This window comes from Mauremys mutica, chromosome 11, assembly GCF_020497125.1.
Source record: "Mauremys mutica isolate MM-2020 ecotype Southern chromosome 11, ASM2049712v1, whole genome shotgun sequence".
NCBI lineage: Eukaryota > Metazoa > Chordata > Testudines > Geoemydidae > Mauremys > Mauremys mutica.
In genome coordinates, this window is record NC_059082.1 from 52,418,555 (window position 1) to 52,437,571 (window position 19,017).

At 49.8% G+C, this 19,017-nt stretch overlaps 1 protein-coding gene across 1 annotated transcript in view; it reads right to left on the reverse strand.

The window, feature by feature from the left end:
• The window catches only part of NLRC3 (NLR family CARD domain containing 3), a 77,855-nt gene that overhangs the window by 14,904 nt on the left and 43,934 nt on the right, over window positions 1–19,017 (reverse strand). The window contains exons 5-11 of the mRNA XM_044978792.1: window positions 17,969–18,055; window positions 15,137–15,220; window positions 12,660–12,743; window positions 9,951–10,034; window positions 8,080–8,163; window positions 3,260–3,343; window positions 1,791–1,874 (exon numbers count right to left, since the gene is read on the reverse strand). Of these exons, the coding sequence (XP_044834727.1) occupies window positions 1,791–1,874; window positions 3,260–3,343; window positions 8,080–8,163; window positions 9,951–10,034; window positions 12,660–12,743; window positions 15,137–15,220; window positions 17,969–18,055 (591 nt within the window). The remainder of the gene's footprint in view (window positions 1–1,790; window positions 1,875–3,259; window positions 3,344–8,079; window positions 8,164–9,950; window positions 10,035–12,659; window positions 12,744–15,136; window positions 15,221–17,968; window positions 18,056–19,017) is intronic.

The window sequence follows — 19,017 nt, forward strand, 5'->3', positions numbered from 1 at the left end:
TTTTACTTCAGACTCACAGAGTTTGGCAACACAGTCCAGGTCTCCTTGCTGGGGATTCTGAAAAAACTCCCTCCCTAGTTTTGTTAAATCTCTCTCTCTCTCTCTCTCTCTCTCTCTGGTAAGTGAGTTTAGCACTGGACTGATAGCCTGTATTTGTCCCCAGAACTGGAGCAGGGCAAGAGCCCCACCTATCCCTGCTACCAATGCACCTCACCTCTGAGCCCCCCCGGCCCCCAGGAGTTCATGCCCGGCAGAAACCAGGGGGTCCAGTAGCACCAATAGTGGCCCTGGTTTCTGTCTACTCTTCATAGACTCCCAGGCCAGCAGGGACCATTGTGAGCACTAGTCTGACCTCCTGTGTAACGCAGGCCAGAGAACGGCCCCAAATAATGCCTAGAGCAGAGCTCTTAGACAAACCTCCAATGAAACGGACTAAGACCCAGCAAATGCATTTCCCTGACTAGCCATCGGGGAGCAGGCTGAGCTGGGCTGGACTGGAACTGACCTACAGATGGAAGCTACTAAATCATCCCCAGTCCCCTGAGCTGTCCAGTTGCACATGTGTGTTTTGGAACATTAAGTGTATTGGCCAAGGGAGGGTTACCGAACGTCTGCGTTTCCCTGGACATTGCCTCTTTTTTGATCCTCCACCCTCTGTCCTGACCTTTCAAATCAGAGGCAACATCTGGGAGTTTTCAAGCAGATGTTGCAGCTCAGAAAGAGCTGGCTCCACGTCCGATTGGTCCTTGCACCTGCAGCTGATTGGTCCCTTCCCTGTAGCGGGAGCTGCCAGATCCCATCCACCCAGGCCTCAGGCCCCAGCTCCCAGCCCTGGGGGTGGGGGAAAGCCCCACAGAGAGGCACTGATGGATGGGCTGGTGCTGTGTCCCGGGTCTGCACCAGCTGCCCTGCCACCAAGACAGGGAGCGACACTGCCGCCCCACCTCAAGAGTGAGGCCACAGGTACCCCCTCCAACACTCCCCAAATACTCCCTCTCCAGCACCCCCTTAATGCCCGCTCCTGTCCCAATACGCATACACCCCTCCAGCACCCCCAAATGCCCCCTCTCATCCCAATACACACTCACACACCCCCTCCAAATACCCCCCATACATCCCCTCCAGCTCTCCCCTCCCCCCCCCCCCCGGCAGTGTCCTCTTTTTGAGAACCTGAAATATGGTAACCCTAGGCCAAGGTGACTCCCACACACACACATTTACCTTCTTTGGCTTGCAATGGTTTCACTGCTAGCAGCAGGATTAGGAAAAGCACAGCTGAGCTGATACATTTCACAAGGAGTTAGAAGAGAAGCTCAGATGTATGAAGAGGCGACACCCACCAAATTAAGATCCAGACCAATGAGCTGGGTACAAACCCGTTGCCCCCCTGGGCCTGTCCCCCCTTTCCTCCATACTGGTCCCATTCGCCCAGGAGCTGCAGGATGGGGGGCCCTGCTTCAGTAGCAAGGAACTCAGGCTGTAGCTAGTGCAAAAAACAAGATTACTGCCCAGGGCCAGCTCCAGGTTTTTTGCCGTCCCAAGCAAAAAAAAACAAAAAAACAAAAGCCGGCGTGTCGCCCCTTGAAAAGTGCCGCCCCAAGCACATGCTTGGAACACTGGTGCCTAGAGCCGGCCCTGTTACTGCCAGAGAGACCTGGGAGGTGCTGCGCCGAATGACGCAATTCTTGTGGTGACAACATGTGGCAGCTCTGGACAGACACCGGCCAGCCAGTGTACGTGTTTGCGATCTGAGCGGGGCAGCGTTGGGAAGAGCTGAGACCAGGACTTACTTGAGGCTGATGAGGCTGCGGTTGGAGCGCAGCGCACCTATCAGCGCCGTGACCCCCGTGTTACTGATCGAATTGCTCTGGAGGCTAAAACACAAAGAGACACAGTAGAGAGTCACCGCAGGAACTACATGGTGGGCGTTCGTACCAGCCCAGCACTGGATACGTTCACCTTGCGTGGTTAAGAGTGAATTCATCATGGCAAAACGTGCCAGCCTGTTGGACATCCTGGACAGGTCGGCAGAGCCCAACAAGACCAAAAGCCCCGCCCCCTACCAATGGAGGAGGGGCCACAGAGCCACCAATCAGCTAAGCAGTGGGGACACCAAATGATAAAGCAGGAGCAGGAGTGAGGGTCACAGGTTCAGAATGAGGCGGCTGGGGACACCAAGCAGAGAGCCCCAGACAATGCCCCCGGCTCCCCAAAGGAGTCCCAAGAGCCAGTGGATGCCGCCCAGAGGAGCTCTGCTTGGAGAAAGGGGGTAGGTAGAAGCCAAAAAATAGGCACCGTAGGACACATGCCTGTCGAGCTTCCTCTTCTGGGACTGACAGACACCCCTCAAGAGGCGGCTGGCTAGGAGACCCCTGGACTGCGTGGGGCTACACACAGGGAGCCCGTAAAGGAAAAGAGGTGGGGAAAGTTCAGCCAGAGCCCCAGCAGGCAGTCCTGGGGGACCTGCTGCACCAGAGGGAGGTGTGCGCTGAGGTCCCCCTCTTGGCACAGAAGGGGCACGTGCTCCCGGTGAAAGGTGCCAGACTGAGAAGACAGACTTCTTCCATTTGCCCCTGGGACAGGGACAGTACAGGCAGGAGCAGCAGGCGCCCTGCCCACTGTGCCAGGTTACCCTGCCCCACTCCTGAGCAGGAAGGAACGCGTCCGTCAGGGCAGAGGGCTGCTTGGTTTCTAAGGCGAGTCAGTCTGCGGCCCCTCCGCTGAGACTCCTAAGCAGGGTGGAGAAGTTTTGTGATGGAGCCCACAAGGAAGCAGACAGTGAACAGCAACTCATTTCCTACAGGCCACCAAACCTCTAAGCAGGGAAATAACTCTGAGCACAACAGATGAGGGCTGGTTGCAACGGGGGAAGCTGAGGCTCCTTATGCCACCCCCAGTCCTCCTGTCTTGTTTGCTGAATCTTCCTGCTACTACCCTCCTCTGAAGCTACCAAGACTTCCAAGGAGACCCCCTGGAACTGATCCCCTGCAGAAAATGCCGCTGTGCAGTAGCCACAAGGCCATAACGCCCCTGGCCATTCCCCTCAGCCCTGCAGATTGTCAAAGAGAAACTTCCCCACAAAGGCCCCTACTGCTTTCCATGGACATGAGTTGGGGGAACAGAGGCAACCCCAGATCACTCTGGATCACATGACGCTGCCCTTGGGAGAGCTGAGCGGTGGAGCATTAACAAGCGCCCCTTGGCAGCAAAGAACAATGCATCAGGGGTGCTCCGGGCACTCGAATGGCAAGGGACTTACTCCAGGGTTGTGAGACTGTGATTCACTCTCAGAGCTTCGGCCAAGGCTACAGAGCCAGTGTCCCCCACACAGTTACTGGAGAGGCTGCGACAAAGAAAAGGAAGATCAGCCATTAGCAGCTGTGAAATTGCAGTCAGAGCCCAGAGGCAGGGGATCCCAATCAGCCTGAGAAAAGACAGCAGGTGACCCCACCCGTGGCCCCCTAGTGAGGGGGTGGCTTGGTCTCCTCACAGCTGCCAAGTCTCACAGCGGGAAAAGCAAGTGTTCCACAGTGACATGTCAAGGCCGAGTCCCCAGCAGGCCAGTTACATCCCGAGAAAGGAGGAGCTAAGCGGGTGACAAGACCCAGCACTTTAGCAGCAATACGAACACCTCCATCTGGATTCTGCATCTGATCACCCAATCCCAACATAGGACACAATGACAGTAGAAAACTGACCTGGAAAAGGAACCACCACAGGCACCAACTCCGTTTACAATGCAAGCCAGAGCAATGGAGACCTCGCCCATCCATAGAGAACGGCTGTTTCTGCTCGAGCTCAAAGATCAATTGCCCATTCAGTGACACTGTGTCCCTGTCAGCCACCAGGGCTGTAGTACCATGTGGCAATCCCATCCCGTACTGGTGGGGTGTGTGCAATGTTTGCTCTGTGAGCCCTCACCCACCTATTCAGGGGAACTTGGGCACTCTTCTGATTTATACTGTGCCTGAGGCTGTGTTACCTGGGCGTGGCTGAGAGATTAAAGTAAATTGATGCCAACCGCTGGCATAAATCAGCAGCTGTTCCTTCTGCACCCTCACCCACTGGCAGGGCAAATGCTATCTGGCTGCAGGCCCACATAAGAAAAAGACAGAGCAAATAAACGCATCTTGCACTGCTTCCTAACTGTTTCCACACTTGCACATTGGCAGAGTGTTGGAGGAAGTTAATTTCAAAGCTGAAAGCACTCCAAAGACAACACCCTTCTGCCCATCCCCGGGAGATCAGCCCTTTTAAGAGAATCAGAGAAATGTAGGGCTGGAGGGGACCTCGAGAGGTCATCAAGTCGAGCCCCTTGTGCAGAGGCAGGACCAAGTAAACCTAAACCTTCCTGACTGGCGTTTGTCCAACCTGGTCTGAAACACCTCCAGTGATAGGAGTCCCCAGCCTCCCTTGGAAGCCTGTTCCAGAGCTTTAACTCCCCTTATGGCTAGAAAGTTTTCCCTACTATCTAACCTAAATCTCCCTTGCTTCCAATTACATCTTGTCCTACTGTTAGGCCTGAATAAAGATGTAGCACAAAACCAGTTATGCCAACCTGACCGAAGTCAGGCTAACAGAGGTTTCTGGGTAATCCCAGAGTGGAAAAATACTGAGAAGCAGCATGTTTCACAAAGCCCTGGGAAAAAGTGAGATAAGTGAGGGGCCACATTCCTGGCACAGTACCAGCTGTGCTGGGTTAGGAACAGTTCGTTTGAAGAACTGATAGGGAGCCAGCCTCCCTGTATTCACTCCCTGTTTCTGTCTTAGGTCCGTTCTTAACTCCTGTCTTCCAGTTTCTGGTGCTTGGCAACCATGCTGATAAGAAAGTTGCTGGGGCATCACAACTTGCTTACATTATAAAGAAAGATAGATATGCTTTGTTACTAGGGTTTGTTACTAATCAAAGGGGGGTGGGATATGGGTTGTGTAAAATGAATAATTTGTACCAGAGGGATAGCCGTGTTAGTCTGGATCTGTAAAAGCAGCAAAGAATCCTGTGGCACCTTATAGACTAACAGATGTTTTGCAGCATGAGCTTTCGTGGGTGAATACCCACTTCTTCAGCTGCAAGAAGTGGGTATTCTTGCATCTGAAGAAGTGGGTATTCACCCACGAAAGCTCATGCTGCAAAACATCTGTTAGTCTATAAGGTGCCACAGGATTCTTTGCTGCTTGAATAATTTGTGACGCAACGGAACTGTCTATATAACCTATACTTAGTTGTAGAAGAGGGGGCTGGTTCTCTCTGGAGATGAGCTGCTCTCTATTGATGCGTGCACTTGTCAATAAAGAGCTTTTGATTGGACCTTGCTGATGTTGCCTGTCTCTCTGCGGTCAGACAACGAACTTTGCTGTCGGGGTTAGAGTCCCTGACACTACCTTCAGTGGACATGGAGAACAGTTGATCACTGGCCTCTTTATAACAGACCTCAACATATTTGAAGACTGTTATCAGAACTCCCCATAGTTTTCTTTTCTCAAGACTAAACATGCCCACATTTTTTAACCGTTCCTCATAGGTCAGGGTTTCTAAACCTTGCGGTATTTTTGTTGCGCTCCTCTGGACTCTCCAATTTGTCCCCATCTTTCCTAAAGTGAGGCATCCAGCACTGGACACAGTACGCAGCTGCGGCCTCACCAGTGCTGAGCAGAGTGGGATAATTACCTCCTGTGTCTTATACAAGACATTCTTGGTAATGCACCTAGAATAATATTTGCCTTCTGCAACTGCATCACATTGTTTACTCATTCTATTTGTAATCCACTATAACCCCGAGATCCTTTTCAGCAGTACTCAGGGCTCGGCCAGAGGGTTGGGACCCAGGAGTGTGAGGGCTCTGGCTGGGGATGCAGGCTCTGGGGAGGAGCCGGGGATGAGGATCTCAGGGCTAGGGCAGAGGGTTGGGATGGGGAGGTGAGGGCTCCAGCTGGGGGTGAGGGCTCTGGGGAGAGGCCAGGGTTGAGGATCTCAGGGCTTGGGTAGAGCATTGGGGTGCATAGGGTGAAGGCTCCAGCTGGGGGTGTGGGGCCAGGGATGAGGGGTTTGGGTGCAGGAGGGTGCTCTGGGGCTATGGTGAGGAGAGAGGACTCTGCCCAGCTTTCTCTCCCTGCAGCAGCACCTGGGTTGGGGGCGGGGAGAGGCGCCTCTCCCACATCTGCAGCAGGTCCAAGCCAGGGTTGGGTTGGGGCTGGGGCTGAGTTGGGGGCAGGGAAGGGGTACCCCCATAGGCACTGACTCCATGGGTCTCCAGGGCTGGAGCACCCACAGAGAAAAACTGGCAGCCAAGCTCCCCCCGCCCTCCAGTGCCTCTCACCTACCGGCAGTCTCGTTGACCAACTCCTCTCCATCCCTCTCAGTGCCTCCCGCCCACTGCTAACAGCTGTTTTGCGGTGTGTAGGAAGCTCCCTAGGAGGGAGGGGGAAGAGTGGGGATGGGGCGCACTTGGGGGAGGAGCTGGGGAAGAGGTGGAGTGGAGCCTGGGGTCGAGGTGGGAATCAAGCATCCCCCTGGCTATAGGGGAAGTCAGCGCCTCTGGGCATCCTTCCCCCGGCTGCGGCAGGTTGGGACTGGGGAAGGAATGCCCCTCCCCTGGCCACGGCAGGTCCCAGATGAGCGGGTTCCCTGAGCGCCTGCCCAGTGCTAAATAAGCTGCTGCATGGCCAGCATTTTATTTAGCTTACAGGGAATTTAGGTCCTCTTTGTCCCCCCTTCTAAAGACAGGTACTATGTTCGCCCTTCTCCAGTCCTCTGGGACCTCACCCATCCTCCATGAGTTCTCGAATATAATCTCTAACAATTCCAAGATTGCTTCAGCTAGTTCCTTAAGTACCCTAAGATGAATTTCACCAGGCCTGGCTGACTTTAATACATCTGATTGAGCTGAACATTCTTTAACCTGTACCTTCCCTAGTTTGATTTTTCATAGAAATGCTGTTGGGAGGGAAGCTTTCCAGGGAGTTGCAAAACGCGACCTCAAACACATGTTTAGCTCTAGTGCTTGTCTGATTTGTGTTCCCTGACTATGGCAGTTCGTATTTTGGGGGCACAGTGTGTATTTCTGGGGGCACAGCTGCTGTCAACAGCTGTACTTCCAGTAACGGGTGTGTCCAGGCCCTCTCCAGGGTACGTTATTAACATAAGAACAAGTGTGGCCAGACTGTACCCTTCTGGTCGGCATGCAGAGGGTCCCCTTCAAACAGATCTCTCCCTCCCCTGGTGGAAAAGGGGCCATGGAGGTGTGGCTCTTCACAGGTCTAGTGAGGCATATGAGGGGGATGGGGCAGGCAGTGGGTACACTGGAGTAAGGTGGCCACTCACCCGTTCCCAGAATACCAGACATCCTGGTACTTCCAGGAACAACATGACCTCACCTCTGCCAACATGATCCTGCCCCTGCTGGCAGGACAGTGTGTGTGAGGTCACACTGCTTGGGTGGGGCCATTTTTAAGAGCTGCAGGGTGCTGAGCAGCATCCCCCATCCTATATTAGAGAAAACCACGTCTGGTTCTGCCCCGGTATCGCACAGGGACAAACCTCTCAAAAAGGGGCCTGTCTAGTTTGGTACCTACACTGGAGGAAGGAGTGGGAGATGCAGTAGAGATTCCTCCAGAGATGTAATACAGCCAGCTGCCCCCTCCACAGTCTGAGCCCCTCTCCCCTTTAACAGGAATCCCTGACAACACGGCTGCCAAGTGGCCGTGCAGTCAGGAAGCAAAGCTATAGCTGCAGAATGCCCGAGCTGCTGCAGAGCCCCAGATGGTCTGCGTGAATGGCCCTGTGCCCATGCAGCTCCCAGATATCTCTTCCAGTCTCAAGGTATCCACAGGGGTTTGGTGCCACATGCTGCAGGAGGGCATTTGGCAGCGAGCAGGGGATGAGCAGAGGTCAAACCCTGGCCTCCCAAAGAAGAATGCACAGGAAACCCTGCCAGGGGAATAGGGGTGGCAATATCTGGCCTTTCTTGTACAGCATGTCATAATAGATTGGGACAGATTTTAAGACGACTCAAAAGTTAGTGTCACCCACAATCATGGTTCATCTCTCTATTAATGTGTAACCTTTCTGTCAATTCTTACATCAATTCCCTGAGATTCCCGTTCTGCTTCAGTGCTTCTGCTATTTTCTTTGCACCTTGGGGCCCAATGGAGTTCTTCTGAAGGCTGTGAAGAAGACAGAAATACCCATAAACTTCAAAGAGAGGGAGTCAGCTCTCCTTCAATAACACACTTCAACTTTCTTCTTCTCACTTGAGCTCTCACATCTCTGGCTGAGGCACTTCTGCCTCTGTATATTTTGTACTCCCCTAATGCATACAGGTAGCTTTGGTGCACACTCTTTTGCTATTTATACCTTCATCCCATCTCTTATCATGCTCTACTAGACTTAGATCCTCAAATTCTCTGTGAATAGCTGCCCCAGGTAAGCTGGTGGGTGGACTTTTCCATCAGAGTAGAGGATGGCAGACTACCTGGTCTGGTCACATCATGGCAGACTACCTGGCCTGGCCATGATCGTGTTATTATCAGCCATTACCATATCGACAGACATCATCATCATCAAGGAAAATCCTTGCCGATCAAGCATCACACTGACATCACACTCAGTTACATGCCCTATTCAACCTGACCTAAAATCATATCAAGGTAGGGCTGGAAGGGACCTTGAGAGGTCGTCTAGCCCAGCCCCTGCGCTATGGCAGGGCCGAGTAAACCTAGACCATCCCTGGCAAGTGTTTGTCCAACCTGTTCTGAAAAACCTCCAGTGACGGAGATTCCACTACCTCCCTTGGAAGCCTGTTCCAGAGCTTAACTGTCCTTATAGTCAGAACGTTTTTCCCAATATCTAACCTAAGTCTCCCTTGCTGCCAATTAAGCCCATTCGTTCTTGTCCTGCCTTCAGTGGACATGGAGAACAATTCATCACAGTCCTGTTTATAACAGCTCCTCATGTATTTGAAGGCTGTTATCAGGTTCCCTCTCTCTGTCTTTTCTCAAGACTAAACTTGCCCAGATTTTTTAAACCTTTCCTCATAGGTCAGGTTTTCTAAACCTTTGATCCTTTTGGTTGCTCTCCTCTGGACTCTCTCCAGTTTATCCACCTCTTTCCTAAAGTGAGGCAACCAGAACTGGACACAGTATCCAGCTGAGGCCTCACCAGTGCTGAGTATAGCAGGACAATTACCTCCCATGTCTTACATAGAACATTCCTGTTAATACAGCCCAGAATGATATTAGCATTTTTTTTTGCATTTGCATCACATTGTTGACTCACATTCAATTTGTGATCTACTCTAACCTCCAGATCCTTTTCAGCAGTACTACCACCTAATCAGTTATTCCCCATTTTGACGCTATGCATTTCATTTTTGCTTCCTAAGTGTAGTAGTTTGCACTTAGCTTTATCTTCTTAGTGGTTAGAATAAATAAGACAGACTGGGCGTGAACCAGGCAAACAAGCCAGACACCATCTTCCTCAGGGTCCACCCCACCATCTATCATGTTTCCTTCAGATCGTCTCTGTCCTGCCCCCTCCTGCTCCTTGAACAGAAGAGCATCACTCCACAAACAGCCTCTGCCCACTTTTGGGCACTGCAATTGCAGTAGATTCAGTGCATTGTAGGCAAATGGGTTTGAGGGAATGTGGTTCCCATAAGATGGAAACCAGCTTTGACATGAGCAGTGCAGGCTTCCTTGTGTGAAATGGTGGCACCCTTGCGACTGGGGTCTGGGCACAACCTACCAATGGAGGAGGAACCGTGTTTAGTGGAGTGCAAAGACATGATTAAGTGTCTGAGTAGAGACACGGAAAATGGTCAGATTGTGGAGCTGAGAACAACTGCTCCGTCTGCTTGTGCTTTCAGCTGGCCCTGACCAGGAGGCCAAGCCAAGAAGGGGAATTAGCAGCAGACAACAAACCATAGGGGAGCTCGGGGGTTAGAATCACTCACTGCAAAGTTGTCAGTTTGTGGTTGGTTAAAAGGGCCTCAGCCAGGAATTTAGCACCATCGTCCTTGATCACGTTATTCTGGAGGCTGCAGAGATAAAACAACACAATTATTGTGGAAAAACTGGGAATTAGAGCAGGGTGCAGCCACAGACTGTCCCAGCCTGTCTCACATTAGCCATGCCGTCTCCTGAGGCCAGAGATGATGGTATAAAAGAATGAACCCCCATGCGCCTGAACTTCCTGTGCTGTTCTTTTCCTAGTGCGCCTCCTGAGTCTTGCCCCCGCTGCCTTTTGGGACTGCCTCCTGCCCCCTTAGTGGCCTACCTCTTCCAGACACCTCTTGCCCTTTCTCTTCTTCTCCCTTCTGTTTAAGGTGCTGGGGTTGAGTCACATGTTCCAATCTCCTGAGCACACCTACCAGCCGTTTCAGGGCTCATGTTGCCCCAGGACGTTTTGCTCCAGATACAACAGTGCCTCATGGAAATATCACAACATCCTCAGTCAGTCATTGATCTGAATCTCCCTGGGGCTGATTCACAGTTGCACTAAGGCCCTTTCACACCACTCTAGCATGGTCAAGAGTCCTTAAAGTGGCTGTAGATTAAACGGACATCCACTTTACACATCTGCCCGCACCTGATGGCCCTCACGCTGCCAGAGCGGGGTAAAGCAGCCTGAGGGTAACTGAGACATCAGGCCCTTTGTTGTTTATATTGTCTTATAGGCCACTTCTATCCCTCCATTTCCTCCTCTGCCTAGTCTCCCTTCTGCCTGCCTTCCTGCTCTTCCCCGTCCCTCAGTGCAGTCAGAAGAACATAAAAGAACATAAGAACAGCCATATTGGGTTAGACCAGTATCCTGTCTTCCGACAGTGGATGGTACCAGGTGCATCAGAGGGAATGAACAGAGCAGGGCAATTGTCATGTGATCCATCCTCTGTCATCCAGTCCCAGCTTCTGGCAGTCAGAGGTTTAGGACACCCAGAACATGGGGTTGTGTCTCTGACCATCTTGGCTAATAGCCATTGACAGACCTGTCCTCCAGGAACTTATCTAGTTCTGTTTTGAACCTAGTTATACTTTTGGCCTTCACAACATCCCCTGGCAATGAATTCCACAGGTTGACTGTGCGTTGTGTGAAGAAATACTTCCTTTTGTTTGTTGTAAAACTTACTGCCTATTTTTTTTTACATAATCATGATTTTTAAATAGCAGTTGAATCTCAATATGGAGAATAATTAAATAAATATAAACAAGACAGTAAGTCAATAGATATTGTACTGAATAATGAGACATACATATCAGCATGTACACCCCAACCAGATCCATTCCAATCCCTCAGTCCATGTACTAAGTTATGCCCTATGACTTCTACAGAGAGAATGGGGGAGGAGGGAGAATTCAAAGTAGTTCTGGATAGTTGGTTCAGGGCAAGAAGATATAAGTAGAGCTGGGCTGGAGCCAGAACTCCTCAGCTTGACTCCATCACACCTCGAATTGGGGAGGGGGAATATTCAAAATTGAGATCTCAATTTTGTGGTTTGAGCCAATCTCTAGATCTATTGGGCTTGATTCTGATCTCCCCTTGGTTTCTCATTGGCATAAGTTCATTGACTTCCTGTTCCTGATTTACACCAGCATCTTGGAGAGGTGCACCAGGCCCACGGGATCCATAACCTATGAAATACAAAACTCAACAGGTTCAGTTGCTAGGGAATCACACGAACAATTCCTTTGATTTCCATCCACATGGGCCCAAAAGTCCAACAACTCCAAAACCTCAGAGTGCAACTCAGTCAAAACCACTGAGTTTCTCCTCATTGCATACCCAAAAGGGGGAGGGATAGCTCAGTGGTTTGAGCATTGGCCTGCTAAATCCAGGGTTGTGAGTTCAATCCTTGAGGGGGCCACTTAGGGATCTGGGGCAAAAATTGGTCCTGCTAGTGAAGGCAGGGGGCTGGACTCAATGACCTTTCAAGGTCCCTTCCAGCTCTAGGAGATTGGTATATCTCCAATAATTAAATTAAGTGCAAATGCAGTACATTTATAAGTACAAACAATTTGCCCTGGACCTGACCTCATCTTATTAAAGAAGAGGGATAGCAGAGAAAATCCAAGAACACAACGTAGATGTTGCTGTGTCCCTCACTGCAGGGAAGCCTAGAATTAGCCCACAGCAATGACAATTAGAGACCTCGGTCGTTCTAACGCACCTTTCAACCCAACACCACATGCAATGTTTCTAATGCTGGGACAGCCCTTTTGACAGGACACCATAAAGCCCAGCATCACTGTGAAGAGCTAGCAGCTTCAGTGTGCGCATCCCCCACTTCAGCTGGGCATCTTGAGATAACTAAGTAGCATCTCCAAGGTGGCTTTTCCTGGGTCCCCTGTAAAGTTAAGATGGACTCTCAGGAGCTGTCTGCCAAAGCCCTGCCAGGAAAAGATTGTTCCTGGACATTGCAAGTGACACATCGTTTCTATGGCTACTGCACTTGTGACAACCACCTGCTGCAAGCTGACTGTACTTGTACTGGGATGAAGGCAGCCGTTTACTATCCACAATCTTTCTAGTCTAGGCTTTTGAACATCTGATAGCCAGTGAGATGAAGACTGTTCACACCCACACAGCGGTCTCTCGCATGGACAATTATGTCTATTAGGAATTAGCTTTCAGAAGAAGCCAAGGAAGGGAAACCAACAGCACTTACTTCAGGGAGAGTAGGACTTGATTTATTTTCAGTGCATCAGCCAGTGCTTTTGCCCCTGTGGGTCCGATGGCGTTACTGCGAAGGCTGGGGAGAAGGCGGAGCGAGGATAAAGAGAGACAAAAAAGCTAAAGTTAGAAAATCCAGACAAGAACAAAACTGGTCTGACAAGGGAGAGTTAAAGGTGGGTGTTCAGTTTAAACCTTGATCTTCCCAGCCACTGGGGCTTAGCATCTGTTACTGGAAATCAGGGTGTCTTTAGTGCGGTTTAATAGATTATCATGGGAGGAGTCAAGAGTCAACTGTCCATCATTCCATAGATTCACAGCTAAGGCCAGATGGGCCCATTGTGATCGTCTAGTCTGACCTCCTGTAGGACACAGGCCAGAGGTCTTCCCTGAATTACTGTAGTTCCTGTCTGAACTAGAGCAGAACTTTTAGAAAATACATCCAGTATTGATTGAAAACTTGCCAGTGATGGAGAATCCACCATAACCCTTGGTAAGTCGTTCCACTGGTTAATTACCCTCATTGTTAAAATTTGTACCTTATTTCCAGTCTTAAATTTGTCTAGCTTCAACTTCCAGCCATTGGACCTTGTTAGATCTTTGTCTGCTCGACTGAAATATTGTCAATTATTTGTTCCCCCTGTAGGTATTTAACAGATTGTGATCAAGTCACCCCTTTACCTTCTTTTTGTTAAGCTAATTAAACTCAAGGAGCTCAGTCTGTCACTATAAGGCAGATTCTCCAATCCTTTAATCATCTTTGCAGCTCTTCTCTGAACCTTCTCCAAGTTATCAACATCCTTCTTGAACTGGGGACACCAGAACTGGACACAGGATTCCAGCAGTGGTTGCACCAGTACCAAACAGATGTACTATAACCTGCCTGCTCCTACTCGAGGTTCCCCTGTTTGTGTGTTCAAGGATCGCATTAGCTCTTTTCGGCACAGCGTCACACTGGGAGCTCATCATCAGCTGATTACCCACCATGACCCCCAAGTCTCTTTCAGAGTCACTCATTTCCAGGGTAGAGTCCCCCATCCCGTAATTATGGCCTATGATCTTTGTTCCTAGATGTATAGCTTTACATTGAAAAGTTGAGACATTTCACACAAATTTGGTGTCCCCCGACTATTATTATTGAAAATCATTTACATCACAAATAAATAACTGCGAAACTGAGGCTGTAGAGAGAGTTTTTCACGCCCCAGGAAGGAATCATACAGCATCTTACATTTCCTGGATGAATAACTTTTTGGGGTCCCTCATCATGTTCCACATCTGGGCCAGGGCAGGTTGCGAGATATGCTTGACATGTTTAATATACTAGTGTGACGGAGCAGGGAGCGGGGCAGATTTGACCTGGGAATGTTGCCTGGGAGTTACATTGGGGATGAGAAGGAAGCTACCTGAACTGTAATCTGAGCCAGGAGGGGGGTTGGGAGAAGTGACACCTTCTGCCGGGAGACTGAACAAAGGAGAGGAGGAGCAGAGGGGAGGGGGAAGAAAGCGGCGAGAGGGTTTTTTTAGTTTCAGTTTGGGCTGGGTGCTGCAATGCAGGGAACCCCAAGCTGGGGTCTAAGCTCCCTGAACCCCAAGAAGGACTTGATTGAAGGGTCCTGGTTGTGCCTACAAGCTTTGCTGTAGACTGCGTTCCTATTGTCCAATAAACCTTCCATTGTACTGGCTGGCTGAGAGTCACAGTGAATCCCAGGAAGAGGGGTGCAGGGCCCTGACTCCCCAACACTCCGTAACAACTAGTCACTTGTAACAGGCTACTGACTGCCACAGTTAGTTTCCATGTTCCCAGGGTCTCCTTGAATGTCCACTAAAGACAATGGAAAGACTCCCATTGCCTTCAGTGGACATTGTATCAGGCCACCAATGAACTAGGAATGAATGTTGCTCATATGCAACCAGAGTTTTTTGAGATGGACTCTACACTGTCACACTCATTAGGGGATGCATTGGTGGATGTCAGAGCTGCACTGCCGGCACATCCCAGGAGTGGGAATGTGCAGAGGCTACTCCAAGAAGAATCTTGAAATCTGCAATGCTCGTTCATTCTGAACGTTGGGGGAGCAGGGAAGGGATTTTAATCTTTGATTTTTTCGCAAGAAGGCATCACATGAGCTTCCTTACTGGATTTCAGCTGTTCAAGCTGCTTTGGGGTTGAAATCTTTGAAATTTGGTGACAGCTGATTTCAGAAAGAGAAAACAAGCTTGGCAGCTGACATTTCTCTCATTAGTCACCAGTCTAAAATACTACAAACAACATTATTCATCTCTTCTGGGAACTGATTACGGTGGGCAGGAGCCATCCTCCAATGTGGAGAAATGAAGGTCAGCTGACATCACCCGTTCTATTTAATCAATTTTCATGAAGGAAACAGCTGACAGCACGTGAGTGCACTGCAGGCACCCATGTTTGCCCACAGGGTGGATGACATCAACTAGGAAACATACGAAACTTACTCAAGTACTGTCAGGCTCCTGTTGACCATCAGGGATCTGGCGAGGGCTTTGGCCCCTTTGTTACTGATCTGGTTTTCTGCCAAGCTGTCCGGGAAAAGAAACTGGCGTTAGCATCTAGCCTAAAGAGAACAAATACAGTTCCTAGCCCATTACATCCCTCCAAGCCCGCTGCCAGCCACAGAAACTGCCAAGGACACAGCTAAGGAATTTGCATGGAAGAGCAATACTGTTATAACATGGAGGTGACCATATTACGTTTGACAAATACAGTTCCATTGGTTCATTATAAGATCATGTTAACCCTTTGGAAACCAGTTGATCCCTAGGTATATGTCATCTGGGGACTGAGGGCAATGGCAGGTGCAGAGAGAGGTGCTGGCTGTTGAGAGACCTAGGCTAGAGTGACCAGATGTCCCAATTTTATAGGGACAGTCCCGATATTTGGGGCTTTTTCTTATATAGGCTCCTATTACCCCCCATCCCCGTCCCGATTTTTCACACTTGCCGTCTGGTCACCCTAGACCTCGCTGGACTGGAATTCATTCCTGCAACAAGTCCCACGGCCCCAGCGAGCCATCCCTGGCCGTGGCTGTGCTCTGTGGCTGTGACTGACGGCTCTCTCTGTCTGGGCCCCAGGAGGGCAGTGGGAAGGTGCTGTGCTGCACTGGGGCAGGCAATGACTCATGTGGAAATGAGAGGGAGTCCGGGCAGGGGCACAGAGTTGGAGGAAGGAAGAGGTAGGTGGGGAAAGGCAGACTCTGCTGGGAGCCCGGTGCTCTCAGAGAGGGGAGGGTCTCCTGCTCTAAGGTGGCAGGAGAACAAGGAGCCACAAACTTGTCCTCAGGAGAGTGCTAAGTAGAAGAACATTATACTCAGCGTTGGTGCCCTACAGGGTTAGCCATTTGCCCTACAGTTTTCCGACATGGGCCACTAATCAGACCCGACTTTAACATTCCGAATAACTCCCAGACTCAGAGATCTGGGCCAGAAGGGACCATCATGAGCTGCTAGTCTGACCTCCTACATGTCACAAGCCACAGAACCTCCCCCACCCAATCCTGTAACAGCCCCCTCGACTTGGGCTGTGTCACCCAGGTCCTCAAACCTCGCCTGAGAGACTCCAGTAACCTGCCAGCATATGGTACTGGGGAATTATCTGCACCGCTGACTTTGAAGGCATCAGCACTGCTTGTGGCCTGGCTACTTTATGAATGCCTTTTCTCAGAAGAGCTCAGAGCGCACCTCCACCAGCATTGCAAAGCACTCTGTCTGCACTGGCACTTTAGTGTCTGAGCCCACCAGAACCATTCCTTGTTAATTCCACATTTCAGATCCCCCCGCCCAAGAGAGCTGGGAACTGCAATTTGGGGAGCAAAATTCCAGTAAAACTTAGTACAAGCCACAGTCCTCACTTCCCTGCTTTCGACCTTAAATTGCCGCTCAAGCAGCAGGCTTCGGAAAGAGGCAGAGGCTGAAATCTAGATGAAAATAACTCGTCTAGGTGGCACTGATCACAAGTTTTGAGAGTCAAAGTCTGCCTATGAACTGCAATTAGCTGTGTAGAGAGACAGTGTGGCAGTGAGACACCTGCCCTGCTCACCTACCCTCTTGACAAACGTGTGCTCCCAGAGCCGCCATCCTGACTGTGATTACAATAAACATCCATCCTCATACCAGCAAAGGACATCATCATCATCTTGGTCAATCAGCATTGTCCAGCAGGGGAGCCTCCACCCTGGAAGTCCCCCTGTTAGAGGAGGCGTTTGCTGGTCAGTTAAGATGGGATTGAGCACCAGTTTTGGAGGCAGGTTAGTTACCCAAACTTCCAGGGCATTAGACAGTTACCTGTAGGCATTGAACTACCAGAATATATCTCAATGGGCTCTAAAGCAATATTAATAGAGATAAAAAGGTCAAATTTAGTGTGGAGAAGATGATTAGTGTGCGGCCAGGGCTTGCAAGTCAGACATAAGAATGGCCATACTGGATCCATGTAGATCAATGGTCCATCTAGCCCAGTATTCTGTCTCTGACAGCAGCCAGTGCCAGATATTTCTGGCCGTCAAGAGGCCTAGGAACATCCAGACCATGCGGTTGCATCTGTGACCATCTTGGCTAATAGCCATTGATGGACTTGTCCTCCTTGAACTTACATAATTCTTTTTTGAACCCAGTTATACTTTTAGCCTTCACAACATCCCCTGGCAACAAGTTCCACAGGCTGACTGGGCATTGTGTGAAGAAATACTTCCTTTTGTTTGTTGTAAACCTGCTGCCTATTAATTTCATTGGGTGACCCCTGGTGCTTGTGTTATGTGAAGGGGTAAATAACACTTCCTTATTCACTTTCTCCACACCTCTCATGATTTTGTAGACCTCTATCATATCCTCCCTTAGTCGTCTCTTTTCCAAGATGAAAAGTCCCAGTCTTATTAATCTCTCCTCATATGGAAGTTGTTCCATACCCTTAATCATTTTTATTGCCCTTCTCTGCACCTTTTCCAATTCTAATGTATCTTTTTTGAAATGGGGTGACCAGAACTGCCCTCAGTATTCAAGGTATGGGCATATCATGGATTTATATAGTGGCATTATGATATTTTCTGTTTGATTCTCTCTCCCTTTCCTAATGATCTCTGTTCTGTTCTCTTTGTTGACTGCCACTGCACACTGAGCGGATGAACATGCAGAGACACATGGTGCAATGCTGTGTTGAGGGCACATCTTACAACACGGCTTAGATCATGTGAATGTTTAAAGTGTTCATGGACATTTAGTTCAAATGACCACTGCAGTAACACCCCAAAATATTTTATGAACGCCAACCAGTACCTCATCTTTTGAATCTGACAATCCTTCACGCTCAGCACGCTGCCCAACAGCTCCATCACATTGTCCTTAAACTTGTTATTGTCCAGCCTGGCCAACAAAGCAAAAGAAGAAGAGGTGGCTGAGAACAAAGCATTTTGATAATATGAGGAGGAGAAAACGTCCATTTTGAGCTGCTGAGAGTGAGAGCTCTCGGAAAAAATGAAAAGATCCTGATCTGTGTAGTTTCCATGCTCAAGAGTTCACAGAGCGACCCCCATCAGAGGTAGTGTGTTCCTTGAGATGCTGCCTTTCACAGTCAAGCTGACCTCCCCCACTATACCCCAGCAAGGAGCCGAGAGCCCATAGGCTGCTGATCCTCATGACTAGAGAATATTCCATATGCACAGCACTGGAAGAGTCTGTTCTCTCTAGGATAACTCAGTCACACTTACCAGCATCCCAGGATAACTCTAGGAGGCCCTACTCTTCCAAAGACAATGCCCTCTAAAAACCTGGAGATGCTTCACTTATGCAAAAATCACATTTAAGTCCTTTGGGTTCCTCCAATTAAAGATATGGCAGGAGTGTAAAGCGTATTCCAGGATAGCGATACAGGACTCTTCGCTGCCCCGGGGCCTCTCTTTATAAGTCTTGTAAGATGGCACTAGGTTGTAGCTGCCACAGGTCATGTCATGACCATTAAACACATGCTCTAGGCATGCACAACACTAAAATGCACTGTGTTTAAGCCAGTGGCGAACCTTGTCATCTGGTCGGACTTTGTCCACTTGTCGCCAAGAATGATATTAGGGACAGGTGACTTTTGGGGATGACTATCCAATGGGGGTGCTAAACCAGCCTCAAATGGTATAAAGATCCAGTAGACCCCTGGATTGCTCAGGGGACTGTGAGTGAAACACAAAATCTTCTACCTCTGAGTTGCTGATTCTCATTCATCCAGGCCAGCACTAACGAAAGGTCTTTTAAGGGCTGTCCATTGGCCAGTGTGAAATGAGTTGGGGATCTGAGTCCAATTCCTAGTGGAGAAGTGCCCATATCATCCCTCACCC